Here is a 20,001-nt window from a genome sequence, read left to right as displayed (position 1 = left end):
GGAATGACACATGGCGCTAATGGAAAGGGGACCTTTTGCGATCACAGATAAGAGACTTAACTGGGTAAATTCAAAAAAGTTATTTTTTATATTGAAAATATAAAAAAAAACTTCATTAAAATTTTAGTCTTATGGGAAAACATCAATTGGAAAGAGGTGATTAAGATTATTTTAAGTAATTCATCCATTTTTCTGTGATCCATCGAAAAGGTCCAAAAGCAGTGCACAAGCGTGGTTCATTAGGAAGGTGAATCATTTAATTACTGCGCTGTTTTATTGGTTCTGCTCGCCTAGTCTAGGAGTCCAAAGCCTGCTAGGACCGACACTGTATGTTGGGGCGTGTTTTTCGTCTTCTTCAGAGGTTCAACTAGGAAGTATCAGCAGCAGAAGACCAAGAATCCAAGTCACGCAACGCCTACTCATTTACACAGCCCATCACATCACATCGCAGTAGGCTGGCGCGAATACACCTTGACTTGAGAGCTTGCTGAGCATTCGTTTAAAAATCACATCAGCAGGCAGTTTTTCGAGCTAATACATTCATGAAGGCAACTATCAAGGTAAATTGCGATGGCCTTGTCCTCCTGTTGGGGTCGTAGGTTGGAGGTTACCACGCACCTGCCCCCAGAAGAAATCAAGGCCATCTCCACGACACGCGGGAAGAAAACGAAAACATCCTCCTCATCTTAATTATCATCATCATCATTATTATGTGGGATTGTTGGGGACTCGCTATCAAAACGGAATAAGGGGAACGAAACATCGTGGATGGGATCGCAGGTGCTATCCAACTCTAATTAGGCGCGTTTCGTTTGTTCTAGTCGTACTCTGGAGGGACTTAACGTTGTTTTGGTTTTTTTATGTGTGTTTATACTCCTGATGGGGAGTCATTTTTTTATCCTCCAGTAATGAACCAATTAAGTTAAGTGAAATGGAGAGGAGCGTTTTTATTTTCAAACTCGCTTTTGTTTTAATTTACGAATAATTTATTCAAGTAGGAACAATGACCTTTACCCGGGAAAATAGAAAGTTTTTTCGAATTTATTCTCCAAATCATCTATTTAATATCAGTTTTATTTATAACATCAGATCACAATTTGTTACCTCTTAATCAAAAAAGTAAAATTGAAAAATAATTTGTGAATTGTTTCGCCGAGTTGTCATATTTTTTTGTCAATTTTGTCTAAATTGTTAATTTTGTCATTTTCGTCAATTTTGTCAATTTTGTCAATTTTGTAAATTTTGTCAATTTTGTCAATTTTGTCATTTTTGTCATTTTTGTCATTTTTGTCATTTTTGTCATTTTTGTCATTTTTGTCATTTTTGTCATTTTTGTCATTTTTGTCATTTTTGTCATTTTTGTCATTTTTGTCATTTTTGTCATTTTTGTCATTTTTGTCATTGTTGTCATTTTTGTCATTTTTGTCATTTTTGTCATTTTTGTCATTTTTGTCATTTTTGTCATTTTTGTCATTTTTGTCATTTTTGTCATTTTTGTCATTTTTGTCATTTTTGTCATTTTTGTCATTTTTGTCATTTTTGTCATTTTTGTCATTTTTGTCATTTTTGTCATTTTTGTCATTTTTGTCATTTTTGTCATTTTTGTCATTTTTGTCATTTTTGTCATTTTTGTCATTTTTGTCATTTTTGTCATTTTTGTCATTTTTGTCATTTTTGTCATTTTTGTCATTTTTGTCATTTTTGTCATTTTTGTCATTTTTGTCATTTTTGTCATTTTTGTCATTTTTGTCATTTTTGTCATTTTTGTCATTTTTGTCATTTTTGTCATTTTTATCATTTTTGTCATTTTTGTCATTTTTGTCATTTTTGTCATTTTTGTCATTTTTGTCATTTTTGTCATTTTTGTCATTTTTGTCATTTTTGTCATTTTTGTCATTTTTGTCATTTTTGTCATTTTTGTCATTTTTGTCATTTTTGTCATTTTTGTCATTTTTGTCATTTTTGTCATTTTTGTCATTTTTTGTTTTTTTTTGTCATTTTTGTTATTTTTGTCATTTTTGTCATTTTTGTCATTTTTGTCATTTTTGTCATTTTTGTCATTTTTGTCATTTTTGTCATTTTTGTCATTTTTGTCATTTTTGTCATTTTTGTCATTTTTGTCATTTTTGTCATTTTTGTCATTTTTGTCATTTTTGTCATTTTTGTCATTTTTGTCATTTTTGTCATTTTTGTCATTTTTGTCATTTTTGTCATTTTTGTCATTTTTGTCATTTTTGTCATTTTTGTCATTTTTGTCATTTTTGTCATTTTTATCATTTTTATCATTTTTGTCATTTTTGTCATTTTTGTCATTTTTGTCATTTTTGTCATTTTTGTCATTTTTGTCATTTTTGTCATTTTTGTCATTTTTGTCATTTTTGTCATTTTTGTCATTTTTGTCATTTTTGTCATTTTTGTCATTTTTGTCATTTTTGTCATTTTTGTCATTTTTGTCATTTTTGTCATTTTTGTCATTTTTGTCATTTTTGTCATTTTTGTCATTTTTGTCATTTTTGTCATTTTTGTCATTTTTGTCATTTTTGTCATTTTTGTCATTTTTGTCATTTTTGTCATTTTTGTCATTTTTGTCATTTTTGTCATTTTTGTCATTTTTGTCATTTTTGTCATTTTTGTCATTTTTGTCATTTTTGTCATTTTTGTCATTTTTGTCATTTTTGTCATTTTGTCATTTTTGTCATTTTTGTCATTTTTGTCATTTTTGTCATTTTTGTCATTTTTGTCATTTTTGTCATTTTTGTCATTTTTGTCATTTTTGTCATTTTTGTCATTTTTGTCATTTTTGTCATTTTTGTCATTTTTGTCATTTTTGTCATTTTTGTCATTTTTGTCATTTTTGTCATTTTTGTCATTTTTGTCATTTTTGTCATTTTTGTCATTTTTGTCATTTTTGTCATTTTTGTCATTTTTGTCATTTTTGTCATTTTTGTCATTTTTGTCATTTTTGTCATTTTTGTCATTTTTGTCATTTTTGTCATTTTTGTCATTTTTGTCATTTTTGTCATTTTTGTCATTTTTGTCATTTTTGTCATTTTTGTCATTTTGTCATTTTGTCATTTTTGTCATTTTTGTCATTTTTGTCATTTTTGTCATTTTTGTCATTTTTGTCATTTTTGTCATTTTTGTCATTTTTGTCATTTTTGTCATTTTTGTCATTTTTGTCATTTTTGTCATTTTTGTCATTTTTGTCATTTTTGTCATTTTTGTCATTTTTGTCATTTTTTTCATTTTTTTCATTTTTGTCATTTTTGTCATTTTTGTCATTTTTGTCATTTTTGTCATTTTTGTCATTTTTGTCATTTTTGTCATTTTTGTCATTTTGTCATTTTTGTCATTTTTGTCATTTTTGTCATTTTTGTCATTTTTGTCATTTTTGTCATTTTTGTCATTTTTGTCATTTTTGTCATTTTTGTCATTTTTGTCATTTTTGTCATTTTTGTCATTTTTGTCATTTTTGTCATTTTTGTCATTTTTGTCATTTTTGTCATTTTTGTCATTTTTGTCATTTTTGTCATTTTTGTCATTTTTGTCATTTTTGTCATTTTTGTCATTTTTGTCATTTTTGTCATTTTTGTCATTTTTGTCATTTTTGTCATTTGTGTCATTTTTGTCATTTTTGTCATTTGTGTCATTTTTGTCATTTTTGTCATTTTTGTCATTTTTGTCATTTTTGTCATTTTTGTCATTTTGTCATTTTTGTCATTTTTGTCATTTTTGTCATTTTGTCATTTTTGTCATTTTTGTCATTTTTGTCATTTTTGTCATTTTTGTCATTTTTGTCATTTTTGTCATTTTTGTCATTTTTGTCATTTTTGTCATTTTTGTCATTTTTGTCATTTTTGTCATTTTTGTCATTTTTGTCATTTGTGTCATTTTTGTCATTTTTGTCATTTTTGTCATTTTTGTCATTTTTTGTCATTTTTGTCATTTTTGTCATTTTTGTCATTTTTGTCATTTTTGTCATTTTTGTCATTTTTGTCATTTTTGTCATTTTTGTCATTTTTGTCATTTTTGTCATTTTTGTCATTTTTGTCATTTTTGTCATTTTTGTCATTTTTTTCATTTTTGTCATTTTTGTCATTTTTGTCATTTTTGTCATTTTTGTCATTTTTGTCATTTTTGTCATTTTTGTCAATTTTGTCAATTTTGTCAATTTTGTCAATTTTGTCAATTTTGTCAATTTTGTCAATTTTGTCAATTTTGTCAATTTTGTCAATTTTGTCAATTTTGTCAATTTTGTCAATTTTGTCAATTTTGTCAATTTTGTCAATTTTGTCAATTTTGTCAATTTTGTCAATTTTGTCAATTTTGTCAATTTTGTAAATTTTGTCAATTTTGTAAATTTTGTAAATTTTGTCAATTTTGTCAATTTTGACAATTTTGAAAATTTTGTCAATTTTGACAATTTTGACAATTTTGACAATTTTGACAATTTTGACAATTTTGACAATTTTGACAATTTTGATAATTTTGACAATTTTGACAATTTTGACAATTTTGACAATTTTGTCAATTTTGTCAATTTTGTCAATTTTGTCAATTTTGTCAATTTTGTCAATTTTGTCAATTCTGTCAATTTTGTCAATTTTGTCAATTTTGTCAATTTTGTCAATTTTGTCAATTTTGTCAATTTTGTCAATTTTGTCAATTTTGTCAATTTTGTCAATTTTGTCAATTTTGTCAATTTTGTCAATTTTGTCAATTTTGTCAATTTTGTCAATTTTGTCAATTTTGTCAATTTTGTCAATTTTGTCAATTTTGTCAATTTTGTCAATTTTGTCAATTTTGTCAATTTTGTCAATTTTGTCAATTTTGTCATTTTTGTCAATTTTGTCAATTTGGTCAATTTTGTCAATTTTGTCAATTTTGTCAAGTTTGTCAATTTTGTCAATTTTGTCAATTTTGTCAATTTTGTCAATTTTGTCAATTTTGTCAATTTTGTCAATTTTGTCAATTTTGTCAATTTTGTCAATTTTGTCAATTTTGTCAATTTTGTCAATTTTGTCAATTTTGTCAAAATAGTCAAAATTGTCAAAATTGTCAAAATTGTCAAAATTGTCAAAATTGTCAAAATTGTCAAAATTGACAAAATTGACAAAATTTACAAAATTTACAAAATTGACAAAATTTACAAAATTGACAAAATTGACAAAATTGACAAAATTGACAAAATTGACAAAATTGACAAAATTGACAAAATTGACAAAATTGACAAAATTGACAAAATTGACAAAATTGACAAAATTGACAAAATTGACAAAATTGACAAAATTGACAAAATTGACAAAATTGACAAAATTGACAAAATTGACAAAATTGACAAAATTGACAAAAATGACAAAAATGACAAAAATGACAAAAATGACAAAAATGACAAAAATGACAAAAATGAAAAAAATGAAAAAAATGACAAAAATGACAAAAATGACAAAAATGACAAAAATGACAAAAATGACAAAAATGACAAAAATGACAAAAATGACAAAAATGACAAAAATGACAAAAATGACAAAAATGACAAAAATGACAAAAATGACAAAAATGACAAAAATGACAAAAATGACAAAAATGACAAAAATGACAAAAATGACAAAAATGACAAAAATGACAAAAATGACAAAAATGACAAAAATGACAAAAATGACAAAAATGACAAAAATGACAAAAATGACAAAAATGACAAAAATGACAAAAATGACAAAAATGACAAAAATGACAAAAATGACAAAAATGACAAAAATGACAAAAATGACAAAAATGACAAAAATGACAAAAATGACAAAAATGACAAAAATGACAAAAATGACAAAAATGACAAAAATGACAAAAATGACAAAAATGACAAAAATGACAAAAATGACAAAAATGACAAAAATGACAAAAATGACAAAAATGACAAAAATGACAAAAATGACAAAAATGACAAAAATGACAAAAATGACAAAAATGACAAAAATGACAAAAATGACAAAAATGACAAAAATGACAAAAATGACAAAAATGACAAAAATGACAAAAATGACAAAAATGACAAAAATGACAAAAATGACAAAAATGACAAAAATGACAAAAATGACAAAAATGACAAAAATGACAAAAATGACAAAAATGACAAAAATGACAAAAATGACAAAAATGACAAAAATGACAAAAATGACAAAAATGACAAAAATGACAAAAATGACAAAAATGACAAAAATGACAAAAATGACAAAAATGACAAAAATGACAAAAATGACAAAAATGACAAAAATGACAAAAATGACAAAAATGACAAAAATGACAAAAATGACAAAAATGACAAAAATGACAAAAATGACAAAAATGACAAAAATGACAAAAATGACAAAAATGACAAAAATGACAAAAATGACAAAAATGACAAAAATGACAAAAATGACAAAAATGACAAAAATGACAAAAATGACAAAAATGACAAAAATGACAAAAATGACAAAAATGACAAAAATGACAAAAATGACAAAAATGACAAAATTGACAAAATTGACAAAATTGACAAAATTGACAAAATTGACAAAATTGACAAAATTGACAAAATTGACAAAATTGAAAAAATTGAAAAAATTGACAAAATTGACAAAATTGAAAAAATTGACAAAATTGACAAAATTGACAAAATTGACAAAATTGACAAAATTGACAAAATTGACAAAATTGACAAAATTGACAAAATTGACAAAATTGACAAAATTGACAAAATTGACAAAATTGACAAAATTGACAAAATTGACAAAATTGACAAAATTGACAAAATTGACAAAATTGACAAAATTGACAAAATTGACAAAATTGACAAAATTGACAAAATTGACAAAATTGACAAAATTGACAAAATTGACAAAATTGACAAAATTGACAAAATTGACTAAATTGACAAAATTGACAAAATTGACTAAATTGACAAAATTGACAAAATTGACAAAATTGACAAAATTGACAAAATTGACAAAATTGACAAAATTGACAAAATTGACAAAATTGACAAAATTGACAAAATTGACAAAATTGACAAAATTGACAAAATTGACAAAATTTACAAAATTGACAAAATTGACAAAATTGACAAAATTGACAAAATTGACAAAATTGACAAAATTGACAAAATTGTCAAAATTGTCAAAATTGACAAAATTGACAAAATTGACAAAATTGACAAAATTGACAAAATTGACAAAATTGACAAAATTGACAAAATTGACAAAATTGACAAAATTGACAAAATTGACAAAATTGACAAAATTGACAAAATTGACAAAATTGACAAAATTGACAAAATTGACAAAATTGACAAAATTGACAAAATTGACAAAATTGACAAAATTGACAAAATTGACAAAATTGACAAAATTGACAAAATTGACAAAATTGACAAAATTGACAAAATTGACAAAATTGACAAAATTGACAAAATTGACAAAATTGACAAAATTGACAAAATTGACAAAATTGACAAGATTGACAAAATTGACAAAATTGACAAAATTGACAAAATTGACAAAATTGACAAAATTGACAAAATTGACAAAATTGACAAAATTGACAAAATTGACAAAATTGACAAACTTGACAAAATTGACAAAATTGACAAAATTGACAAAATTGACCAAATTGACAAAATTGACAAAAATGACAAAATTGACAAAATTGACAAAATTGACAAAATTGACAAAATTGACAAAATTGACAAAATTGACAAAATTGACAAAATTGACAAAATTGACAAAATTGACAAAATTGACAAAATTGACAAAATTGACAAAATTGACAAAATTGACAAAATTGACAAAATTGACAAAATTGACAAAATTGACAAAATTGACAAAATTGACAGAATTGACAATTTTGACTATTTTGACAATTTTGACAATTTTGACAATTTTGATAATTTTGACAATTTTGACAATTTTGAAAATTTTGTCAATTTTGTCAATTTTGTCAATTTTGTCAATTTTGTCAATTTTGTCAATTTTGTCAATTCTGTCAATTTTGTCAATTTTGTCAATTTTGTCAATTTTGTCAATTTTGTCAATTTTGTCAATTTTGTCAATTTTGTCAATTTTGTCAATTTTGTCAATTTTGTCAATTTTGTCAATTTTGTCAATTTTGTCAATTTTGTCAATTTTGTCAATTTTGTCAATTTTGTCAATTTTGTCAATTTTGTCAATTTTGTCAATTTTGTCAATTTTGTCAATTTTGTCAATTTTGTCAATTTTGTCAATTTTGTCATTTTTGTCAATTTTGTCAATTTGGTCAATTTTGTCAATTTTGTCAATTTTGTCAAGTTTGTCAATTTTGTCAATTTTGTCCATTTTGTCAATTTTGTCAATTTTGTCAATTTTGTCAATTTTGTCAATTTTGTCAATTTTGTCAATTTTGTCAATTTTGTCAATTTTGTCAATTTTGTCAATTTTGTCAATTTTGTCAATTTTGTCAATTTTGTCAATTTTGTCAATTTTGTCAATTTTGTCAATTTTGTCAATTTTGTCAATTTTGTCAATTTTGTCAATTTTGTCAATTTTGTCAATTTTGTCAATTTTGTCAATTTTGTCAATTTTGTCAATTTTGTCAATTTTGTCAATTTTGTCAATTTTGTCAATTTTGTCAATTTTGTCAATTTTGTCAATTTTGTCAATTTTGTCAATTTTGTCAATTTTGTCAATTTTGTCAATTTTGTCAATTTTGTCAATTTTGTCAATTTTGTCAATTTTGTCAATTTTGTCAATTTTGTCAATTTTGTCAATTTTGTCAATTTTGTCAATTTTGTCAATTTTGTCAATTTTGTCAATTTTGTCAATTTTGTCAATTTTGTCAATTTTGACAATTTTGACAATTTTGTCAATTTTGTCAATTTTGTCAATTTTGTCAATTTTGTCAATTTTGTCAATTTTGTCAATTTTGTCAATTTTGTCAATTTTGTCAATTTTGTCAATTTTGTCAATTTTGTCAATTTTGTCAATTTTGTCAATTTTGTCAATTTTGTCAATTTTGTCAATTTTGTCAATTTTGTCAATTTTGTCAATTTTGTCAATTTTGTCAATTTTGTCAATTTTGTCAATTTTGTCAATTTTGTCAATTTTGTCAATTTTGTCAATTTTGTCAATTTTGTCAATTTTGTCAATTTTGTCAATTTTGTCAATTTTGTCAATTTTGTCAATTTTGTCAATTTTGTCAATTTTGTCAATTTTGTCAATTTTGTCAATTTTGTCAATTTTGTCAATTTTGTCAATTTTGTCAATTTTGTCAATTTTGTCAATTTTGTCAATTTTGTCAATTTTGTCAATTTTGTCAATTTTGTCAATTTTGTCAATTTTGTCAATTTTGTCAATTTTGTCAATTTTGTCAATTTTGTCAATTTTGTCAATTTTGTCAATTTTGTCAATTTTGTCAATTTTGTCAATTTTGTCAATTTTGTCAATTTTATCAATTTTATCAATTTTGTCAATTTTGTCAATTTTGTCAATTTTGTCAATTTTGTCAATTTTTTCAATTTTTTCAATTTTGTCAATTTTGTCAAATTTGTCAATTTTGTCAATTTTGTCAATTTTGTCATTTTTGTCATTTTTGTCATTTTTGTCATTTTTGTCATTTTTGTCATTTTTGTCATTTTTGTCATTTTTGTCAATTTTGTCAATTTTGTCAATTTTGTCAATTTTGTCAATTTTGTCAATTTTGTCAATTTTGTCAATTTTGTCAATTTTGTCAATTTTGTCAATTTTGTCAATTTTGTCAATTTTGTCAATTTTGTCAATTTTGTAAATTTTGTCAATTTTTTAAATTTTGTAAATTTTGTCAATTTTGTCAATTTTGACAATTTTGACAATTTTGACAATTTTGACAATTTTGACTATTTTGACAATTTTGACAATTTTGACAATTTTGACAATTTTGATAATTTTGACAATTTTGACAATTTTGACAATTTTGTCAATTTTGTCAATTTTGTCAATTTTGTCAATTTTGTCAATTTTGTCAATTTTGTCAATTTTGTCAATTTTGTGAATTTTGTCAATTTTGTCAATTTTGTCAATTTTGTCAATTTTGTCAATTTTGTCAATTTTGTCAATTTTGTCAATTTTGTCAATTTTGTCAAGTTTGTCAATTTTGTCAATTTTGTCAATTTTGTCAATTTTGTCAATTTTGTCAATTTTGTCAATTTTGTCAATTTTGTCAATTTTGTCAATTTTGTCAATTTTGTCAATTTTGTCAATTTTGTCAATTTTGTGAATTTTGTCAATTTTGTCAATTTTGTCAATTTTGTCAATTTTGTCAATTTTGTCAATTTTGTCAATTTTGTCAATTTTGTCAATTTTGTCAATTTTGTCAATTTTGTCAATTTTGTCAATTTTGTCAATTTTGTCAATTTTGTCAATTTTGTCAATTTTGTCAATTTTGTCAATTTTGTCAATTTTGTCAATTTTGTCAATTTTGTCAATTTTGTCAATTTTGTCAATTTTGTCAATTTTGTCAATTTTGTCAATTTTGTCAATTTTGTCAATTTTGTCAATTTTGTCAATTTTGTCAATTTTGTCAATTTTGTCAATTTTGTCAATTTTGTCAATTTTGTCAATTTTGTCAATTTTGTCAATTTTGTCAATTTTGTCAATTTTGTCAATTTTGTCAATTTTGTCAATTTTGTCAATTTTGTCAATTTTGTCAATTTTGTCAATTTTGTCAATTTTGTCAATTTTGTCAATTTTGTCAATTTTGTCAATTTTGTCAATTTTGTCAATTTTGTCAATTTTGTCAATTTTGACAATTTTGTCAATTTTGTCAATTTTGTCAATTTTGTCAATTTTGTCAATTTTGTCAATTTTGTCAATTTTTTCAATTTTGTCAATTTTGTCAATTTTGTCAATTTTGTCAATTTTGTCAATTTTGTCAATTTTGTCAATTTTGTCAATTTTGTCAATTTTGTCAATTTTGTCAATTTTGTCAATTTTGTCAATTTTGTCAATTTTGTCAATTTTGTCAATTTTGTCAATTTTGTCAATTTTGTCAATTTTGTCAATTTTGTCAATTTTGTCAATTTTGTCAATTTTGTCAATTTTGTCAATTTTGTCAATTTTGTCAATTTTGTCAATTTTGTCAATTTTGTCAATTTTGTCAATTTTGTCAATTTTGTCAATTTTGTCAATTTTGTCAATTTTGTCAATTTTGTCAATTTTGTCAATTTTGTCAATTTTGTCAATTTTGTCAATTTTGTCAATTTTGTCAATTTTGTCAATTTTGTCATTTTTGTCATTTTTGTCATTTTTGTCATTTTTGTCATTTTTGTCATTTTTGTCATTTTTGTCATTTTTGTCATTTTTGTCATTTTTGTCATTTTTGTCATTTTTGTCATTTTTGTCATTTTTGTCATTTTTGTTATTTTTGTCATTTTTGTCATTTTTGACATTTTTGGCATTTGTGGCATTTGTGGCATTTTTGGCATTAATGTCGTTTTGTCATTTTTGTCATATCGAAAAATTTTGTCAGTTCTTACATTTTTGGCATTTTGTCAAAAAAAAATGTTATACTTTTTTTTAGCCTGTAAACTTTTTTCAAAAAATAATCCTTTTCTTCATGAAATCTGTTTTTCAATTTTTTTTTTATTTTAAAAATAAATATTTTTTAGGTATGTGTTATGTTATGATTTTTCAATAGAGCTGAAACATTTGACTTTTTGTGATTTATCCCGCCTACTGCTTTTTTCATTGGAAAATTCATTTCTTTGCTTTCTCACTTTTAAAATTATCGAACCAAACTGGATTATTGAATATAGTTAACCCTTAAACGACCAATCACAACATATAAAGCCGTTATTCATGCAAATTCTGGGGCAATCTCGCAAAGGAAATTTCTGCCTAAGACATGGCTGTTTATTAAGGGCTACTCCTCTGTTTCGCTTCACCAGATTCCCTCCTCACGAAAGGGGAATGACACCGGAGCAATTAATTTTTAATTATAGCCAATTACGATGATAAACTGATTAGATTAGATAGCATCGGGAACACCTCCTCGCATGGTTTCCTTCCAAGACGAAGGCTTCACATCTTCAGCACAAATTGATTGAATTGAGAGCTCACAATCATAAATAGAGATGTGTGCTGCTCAAAGCACGTCCTAGGCGACGGCTGAAGCAATTTGTCATTTTACTTCTTTTATGCAGTTGCGCGGGTTGAAAAGTTGTTACGTAAATTTGATTATGGGCCTCCCATAAGTTGCTGCTGGAGCTAAAAATTCAAATATGCCCTTAAAATGTCAAACGTTCTTGCAAAAGTAATTCAGGCCTACTTGGCAATCACAGCATCATTTGGTTCGTTCTCCCACTTCAGCAGCTAAGCGCAGTGCTTACTTAGGATTGCCAATAGGGCTTTTTTCCGTACCACCCATCATTTTATTCTGGGGCTCTTTCAGACCTTCCTTCAGATGATGATGGAGTAAACGTCGAGATTTATTCGTCTGCAGCAATCACTTCCTAGAGCCAATTTGCAATGCGATCTCCATTCCAGCTGGCTCATTCGCATATAATCGTTTACCAACGACGATAAATTTAATCTGGCCTTTTTACGCCACTTTCAAAATTATTAACCATAAAACAACAAAAGCACATGCGTCGTCCTCATGGCCAAATTGTTTGGATTATTACCTTTCTCCTTGGAATAGGCAGATGATGTCTTACGCTTTTCCAAACTGCGATAAATTCGGAAATTATCCATCACAACGTAGCACGCCATGCTCTAGAATAAATGAAACACCTTCAGATCTTCAAGCATTTTCGTCCATGGCCTACTACTCTCTCGTTCCGGGGCCGTCGTGTTTGATTATGTAAATAATTCCTCAAACAATTCAGTTCGTCCTTGTCACCTAGCGCGCTTCTTTTTTTCACGTTCTTTCTTCCGTTTTTCTGAAGCTTACTTCCTGCCTGCGGGCGAAGAGCTGTAAGGAAATGCAATCAACTCTTCTCGGTCGGGATTTGTTTTTTTTTTCTTCTTCTTTTTGCTGCAACGGAACGAGCCAAGTAAATACTGAGGATAAATTATGACGCCTCCATTGAAATATTGCACTTTACTTTACAGTCTGTCGCGCGAAAAAGGACGTGCAGGAATTTTCCCTCCGCTCTACTAAGCTGGTTAGTTGGTTGGTTGGTGAGGAAAATTTTTCGTTAGCACGTCGTCACTTGGTGCGGTGCTTGACTCGGTTCCCGAGCTCGAATCAATTCTAATCAATTTTTATTACTCAGGTCAGAACCATTTTTAAAAACATTATTCTAAATCCTTTAAACAGATTTGTTCAGCTAACTATAACATACTTGAATTGGACTTCTATCTTGGAAGCCTTTTATACGTTCTGAATTAAGTTCAAATATGGTACCCTGCATGAGCTTTTCGAAAACTCGGGCAATGCGAACAACCAAGGCGAAAACGTAAATGGTGGATTTTTTTTTCTGCTCAGGTGGCGTGACAACATGATAATTAACAATTAATTGGATCGTTTTGCGAGAAGGGTAGCGGCGCAGAGAGATGGATATTTCATTTTTTTCCTTTTTTTTTTCAATGTTTAAATGCATTTACTGCTGCACTCCTTGCACTATGCTTTCTTTGAGCCAGGTCAACGAACTGTCAATGCGTGTTTACTTTTATATGTAGGTTGTCAACTTAAGCCATGCTAATTAATATCACGGATTTGTTTAGTTTTCCTGCTGCAGAGGTTATGCTGCATGACGTAAGGGTTGACAATTTATGGAAGAAGTAGTGTTGAATAAAATTGGTCCTACTTGATCCCCTTAGGGATTTTCTACAATTCAAGGGCATAATGAATTCAAAATCAATAAAACTCGTTTGGATTACACCAATAACAAGCTTCAGATGTTTTATTGACTTAAACTAAAATACGTTTGATTTCAAAATAAAAATCTACAACAATCTATTCAAGAAAACAATTCAAAACAACGAAGAATATCAAAACGACTGAAATTATAAAAATGACAAAATTGATAAAAATGAAAACAATTTGACACTGACAGAAATAACAAAACTGAGAAAAGTGATAAATGTAACCAATTTGGCTCAACAAAAAATACCAATTTGACGTAAACAACCAAAATGACCAAAACGACGAAAATATCTTAAATAAGAAAAATAAGACAAATGTCCAAATAAAACAAAATGATAAAGAAGCCCTAAATTTACCAAAATTATAACTAAGACAAAAAAGCTATAAAGGAGCAAACGTACCAAAATAATCAAAATTACCAATATAGCAAAAATGACAGAAAGACTACAATCATCAAAAATACAAAAAATGGACGAAGTAACAAAAATTAATAAAATAACCAAAATGACCGGAAAAGCTAACAAAAATTGTCACTACGTTCAAAGTAAAATGTCAAATCAGCAAAAATAAAATAACAAAAAAAAAATCATGGTAAAAAGTGCAAAAAAGGCCAAAATTATCAAAATCGTCAAAGAGTAAATCAAAATTTAAAAAAAAATGTATCCAAAAATGATTAAAATTATCAAAATTACTGTAAGGTCCAAATAAAAAAAAATATGGCAAACAGTTTTATCACAAAAATATTCCAAATGGCAAAAATTACAGAAATCACTAATCACTGATAACCAAGGCCGATTTCAGCCACAGGGGGGCCGGGACAATTTTTCACGGGGACTCCTATGAATAATTTTTTTTTTTTCAAATGCTGTCTCAGAGAGAACATAATAAGAATTTGTTATAACGTCTTCGAATAACCATTAGGTATAGCTAATATATTCAAACAACAATTGTTAATTCATTGCATTAACATTGCGAAAGCAGTTAAATGCAAAATACAATCCACCATTTATTCAAAAACTCTATCACATTTAAAAAAAACTCTTGATTAGAAAAACTTAAAAATAGATATATACAATCTTTTCATTTAATCATTAACCACTTCGTATGAGCTTCATTGAAAACAAAATAAATATTTCCCTCATGACTATTGGAAATAACATTAAGACTTCAGAAAAAGAATCTTAAAGAAAAAAAAAACACAACAGAGTTAATTTCAAATTCCATGGAGATAGTTCAACAGTGAAATTTAAAACCCAAAATCGGATTTTATTTAGACCCACAATTCAAAATTGAGAATCAAAGTTACAATCGATGTAAAGCAGGAATTGCAAAATTTATAATTCAAATCCAAATGTTTATTTCAATTTCATATCTTTAAAACACAAAAAAACGTTTTTTTTTTGGATCAAAACTTTAAATTAAAAAATATTTATTTATTTTACACAAAAAAACGTTTTTTTTTTGGATCAAAACTTTAAATTAAAAAATATTTATTTATTTTATAGCAAATGTTATATACAAATTTAGAACCTTCTGTGAAAAGCTCTTCTAAATCTGACAAAAGTTATCCTCGAAAACAATAATTCAGAATGGAAATCAAATGTGCAAGATAATTAAATTTAAAAATTTGGGCTAAATCAATTGAAAAAGTTTCAATTAGAATTTATAATCTTTGGTTTAAATTGGAATAAAAATTCAAAATTGGAACCAAGTTTTGCCGATAGATCCTATTTAGTCAACTACAGTAATTTTTTTCAAAATTAAAATGGGTGAAGAGCAACCTTTTGAAGCAACGGACCAATTAGAATTTGAAATCTTTCCGGCGGGCCTTACTTAAAAGAATATTTTTCAAATAATTACGTAACTTTTAATAACGATAAATTTTTGACGAAAACATAACTGAGAAAAATATAACGAATTTATGAGTTTGAAGAAAAAGAAAATTGTTACCATTTTTTTTAAATTCAAGGTACATAATATAAGCCAAAATTGAATAGTTTTGTCACTAAATTGAATTTTTAATCGATTTAAATTTTTTCACAAATATTTATTCTTACTATCGGAAACATAATTTGTTTCCCTTTTTTATTCGAAACGAAATTTTTTGAAGGTCTATAGGTGTAAAAGGATTTGAACCGTTTTCTAGGAAAAACCCTTTTCTGCACGAACTGTTGATACAATTCGTCATCACTTCAATTTTTTTAATTTTGAGGAGCTTAAAGTGAGAAAAATATTTGAATCATTATTGATATCCTTTTTTTCTGTGCACATGTTCTTTAAATGTTTTCTCATTTCAAATTTTGTCCTGGATGGCCTGGTTTTTTTTTCTAGAAACGGTAAAAACTGCTTTCTAAATTGATGTTCCTTTTATGATCATTAAATTATACTGTAGAAAGGTTGTCAAAATCACAAAAAAATCATAATTTCGCAGTTCTTAAAGCGAACTTTGTCAAAATTTTATTTTTTTATTCAACTTTCCTCATTTTCGTCAATATTGAAGAACAAAAATAATTTACTTGTTAATGGTCTTCATTTTTCTTCAGAACTAGCCTGTTTCTAAATTTGATGTAATAGGATTAAATTTCTAAAAAAAAACTGCTGAGCATTTTGATCATACAACTTTAGTTTTGCTTGAATGGAAAAAAACATCTCACTAGCGGACTTAGGAAATGCCTGTGATCATTTGTAGCCTTCCGATTTTTTGTTTGCTCTCCCGATCCGCTTTCATGGATTGGAACAAATAAACTTAAACATTACGTTTTGCCAATAAATAAAAATAAAATACATTTTAAAGAACACAATAAAATTCAAGAAAAAATTATCGGCCTTATCGGTGAAAAGTGATGTCTTTTTAGTAAGCACATCTTAAAATTATGAAATTTTATATTTAGATAGAAAGTTAGAAGAAATGATCTTAAGATGTCACTGCTAAAAAGGACATCAGTTTTCACCGATAATGCCGATAAATAAAGTAACATACATACGTTACGGTGATTAATCTTTTCATTCTAGAAAAAGTTATCAATTTGAATGATTGCGGGGCAAATGCAACTAATGTGATGTCATATTTAATCAAATTACTGCCATCTTTATCTCTTTTTTTTAATTTTTTTGAACCAGTATTTTATGATCGTGACTAAGGTCTACTTACGCTTACGAGATCTAAACTGTTTTCGTTTTAAGAATTTGAAAAGATGTTTGAATGCTGCTGACGTGTTTCGATATAAAAATAAATTTAAATCTTAGGTTGTTTCAGTCACTATACCTATTATTGATTTTTTTTATCGAATTATCACTGAATGCTGCTTAGATTTGTCCGGATTTTATTTTGAAAAAAATCGAGATCAAATGGTCAGATATTGCCAGGATTTGTAAAAATTTGTGCTAATTTGTTCAGTCAAAAATGCGAAGAAAATTCTGCAATGCTTACTCTAGGGAGGCCTTTAACTTACATTAGAGAGAAGCTATTCGAGCTATTATTTCGAGGGGGGCCTTACCTGTTAAATTGAACATTTCAATTCCTATTTTCATTTTCTTTCCTAGTTTTCTAGAAGTTAGATCAGTCTGATTAATGTAATGATTTAAATTTAATTTTCCTAGGAAGCCCCTGAGCCGGAGGAGGAGGGGGGTGGTCAAAAAAATAGAAATCGAAATTTTAAATGATTCAGAAAAAAAAAAACATTATAAAAAAATGCAAACATTTAAAAACCATTAACAAGTACATGAGTAAGAAAAACAGGATAGCGAAAGATTGGAGTTGACTCACCAAGTTTTCGGCGTTTTCGGCCCCCGTTGGTTTTCATTATCACAATCATTGATGATAATACTGTCCTGCTTTGGCAGCGGATATATTCGAAAAATTACCAAAAACTACCCCCTCCTTGTTCCAGCACACACGTTTTCTCATTTTTTTTTTACCAATTTACATAATCGCAGTAAGCCTCGGTATCCATAAAAGCAACTGCAAGGTGTTTTCTCTCAACTGAAACAAATAATCAATAATGCCCGTTTCCAGATCCCTTTTCAAAATTAATTTCACCGCTGCCTCCAGAATATGACTTGCTCAACACGCACTTTCATGCTAAACTGCAATTTTTTCCTTCTTTCGACAGTTTCACTAAATAAATATTCCTCTGATAACCAAAACTGGAAACGAAAATTTGTCAATCTATTCATTTTTTTTTCCATGGTCTCTGTCGTGACTCGTGGATATCTTCCGACTCGCCTTGCGGTTTTAAAAACACTTTTAAATGCGATATTTTATCACTTGCAACTAAAACTGAGACAACACAACCACGAGCCATCTTTTTTATAGGTTTCTGTTGAAAAATTGAAAATAATTCCACTGTTCAAAAGCTAATCAATTTCATTAACACAATTTTCACGGACGGAGGAAAAACGCGTGCGCTGCCATCAAGTCAACGCCTACCGATCTTTCCCAAATGGCAAAAATTACCGAAAAGAATGAAATTACCAAATAAGGTACTTTAATGGGCCATGAAATCGAAAAGTTATTCTTTCTCTCTTTAAGAAAAGGGTCGATTTGTCAAAAGTTGAGTGAAATTTTAGTTGCATCCCACTTGCACCAATTCAAAACCATCACCCAAATTCGGCAGCACATCCATCGCCTCTGGCAATAAATTGGTAAAAATGTAACAAAGATCGAAGTGATCAAAATGACAAAACAAAACAATAATAAGTATTATATAAATGACGGAGAAGCAAGCGACCTAGAAAAACCGGGATTTAAAAAAAAAAACGAAGGAAATATTCGGTTTTTTAAATCATATACATGAATAATCTGTAAAGGGAATCATTTTTCCTAATCACACACGAATTGAAAAGGGAAGTTCATCGAGAGTTAAATATTGTTGAGGAGCTGAACAAAGCCGTTTATTTTTTTCTTTGACGAATTTAAAGGAAGAGGAAATGCCAGTTTTTGGTGATTACGTTCCTTAATGTGCGCATTCCCCCATAAAATGTTGAAAAACTCACCTAGAATGTTTGAAATAGCAAATAAAAAAAAATCAAAATGACGATAATAAAAAATTACTAAAAATGTCGATTATTTTCCAAATTTTCAAAATGATAAAAATAATTATAATGACTGATATGTCAGAAGTGACCAATTTATGATAAAAATGGTTAAAATGACTTAAAATTATTAAAATGAGCAAGATAACAATTATGAGAAAAACAACCAAAATAGTAAAAATGTCAAAAAAAAATCTTAATGACAGAAATTATAAAAATGTTAAAATAACGACATTGATAAATTTGACAAAACCAGAAATAACAAAATTAACAAAAATTGCCAAATAGACGAAAAGACAAAAATGAAAGAAAAATAGTTAAGTCTACTATATTTATGGTAGATACTATTATCATCTATTTTTACCGAAAGATAATAACAAAAAATATCATAAAAATGTAAACTTTATGAAAACTAACCTTATCTTCCTCTCTTTTTCTTTTCCAGAACATGTACCAGTGAGTGAAAAACGTCCCATATCCTATCCCTCAACATCCGCAAACCCACTCCACTTTGGCACCCAACCCTCCCCAATCCACCGCCAACGTGTCGCGGCACGCAGCCGTACCGGATCAGCGCTTGCCGCCTCCCACGCCAACATTCCCGCAACCCGGCGAAGATGTGATAGCAGAACTGCCTCCGCCACCCTCAGCGCAGCCCACGGCTTCCAGCTTCAGCCAACAGATTGCTAACTATTTCCTGCGCATCCGTCGGCGTACGGCGCAGGTGGTTCTCCACCATCATCATCATCACAATCACAATCATCAGATCGATCCCGATCCTCAGCTTTCCCCAGAGGAAGTTCCATCCGCCACATCCACGATGGCCGCGACGGATGGTCAAATAATACTGGCGGCATCCCGCTTCGGCGATGCCCAGCCAGTGTACCTGAAAGATTTCGCCCGGAGCGATCTACCGGCAGTGGGCAAGATCGTCAAAGGCCAGTACTATAATCTAGGAGTTCCGACTCTTTCGAACCCTTCACTTCAGAGTACGGCCCTGTATCTGAACGCGGGGAAAATGTACCAGATCCTGGCACAACCCATCAAGCTCAAGGAAGGCCGCAAGGCGACCAACGTCGGGCCAAAGGTTCTGATCCCAGAAACCTACCCAGG

The 20,001-nt window shown here is 27.9% G+C and overlaps 1 protein-coding gene across 1 annotated transcript in view; it reads left to right on the top strand.

Moving 5' to 3' along the window:
* Positions 1 to 20,001, top strand: part of LOC129758684 (uncharacterized) — a 25,049-nt gene that overhangs the window by 3,112 nt on the left and 1,936 nt on the right. Inside the window, exon 2 of the mRNA XM_055756260.1 lies at positions 19,350 to 20,001. Within this exon, the coding sequence (XP_055612235.1) occupies positions 19,350 to 20,001 (652 nt within the window). The remainder of the gene's footprint in view (positions 1 to 19,349) is intronic.

This window comes from Uranotaenia lowii, chromosome 3, assembly GCF_029784155.1.
Source record: "Uranotaenia lowii strain MFRU-FL chromosome 3, ASM2978415v1, whole genome shotgun sequence".
In the NCBI taxonomy this organism is placed as follows: domain Eukaryota; kingdom Metazoa; phylum Arthropoda; class Insecta; order Diptera; family Culicidae; genus Uranotaenia; species Uranotaenia lowii.
This window is presented reverse-complemented; position numbering and strand designations above follow the sequence as displayed.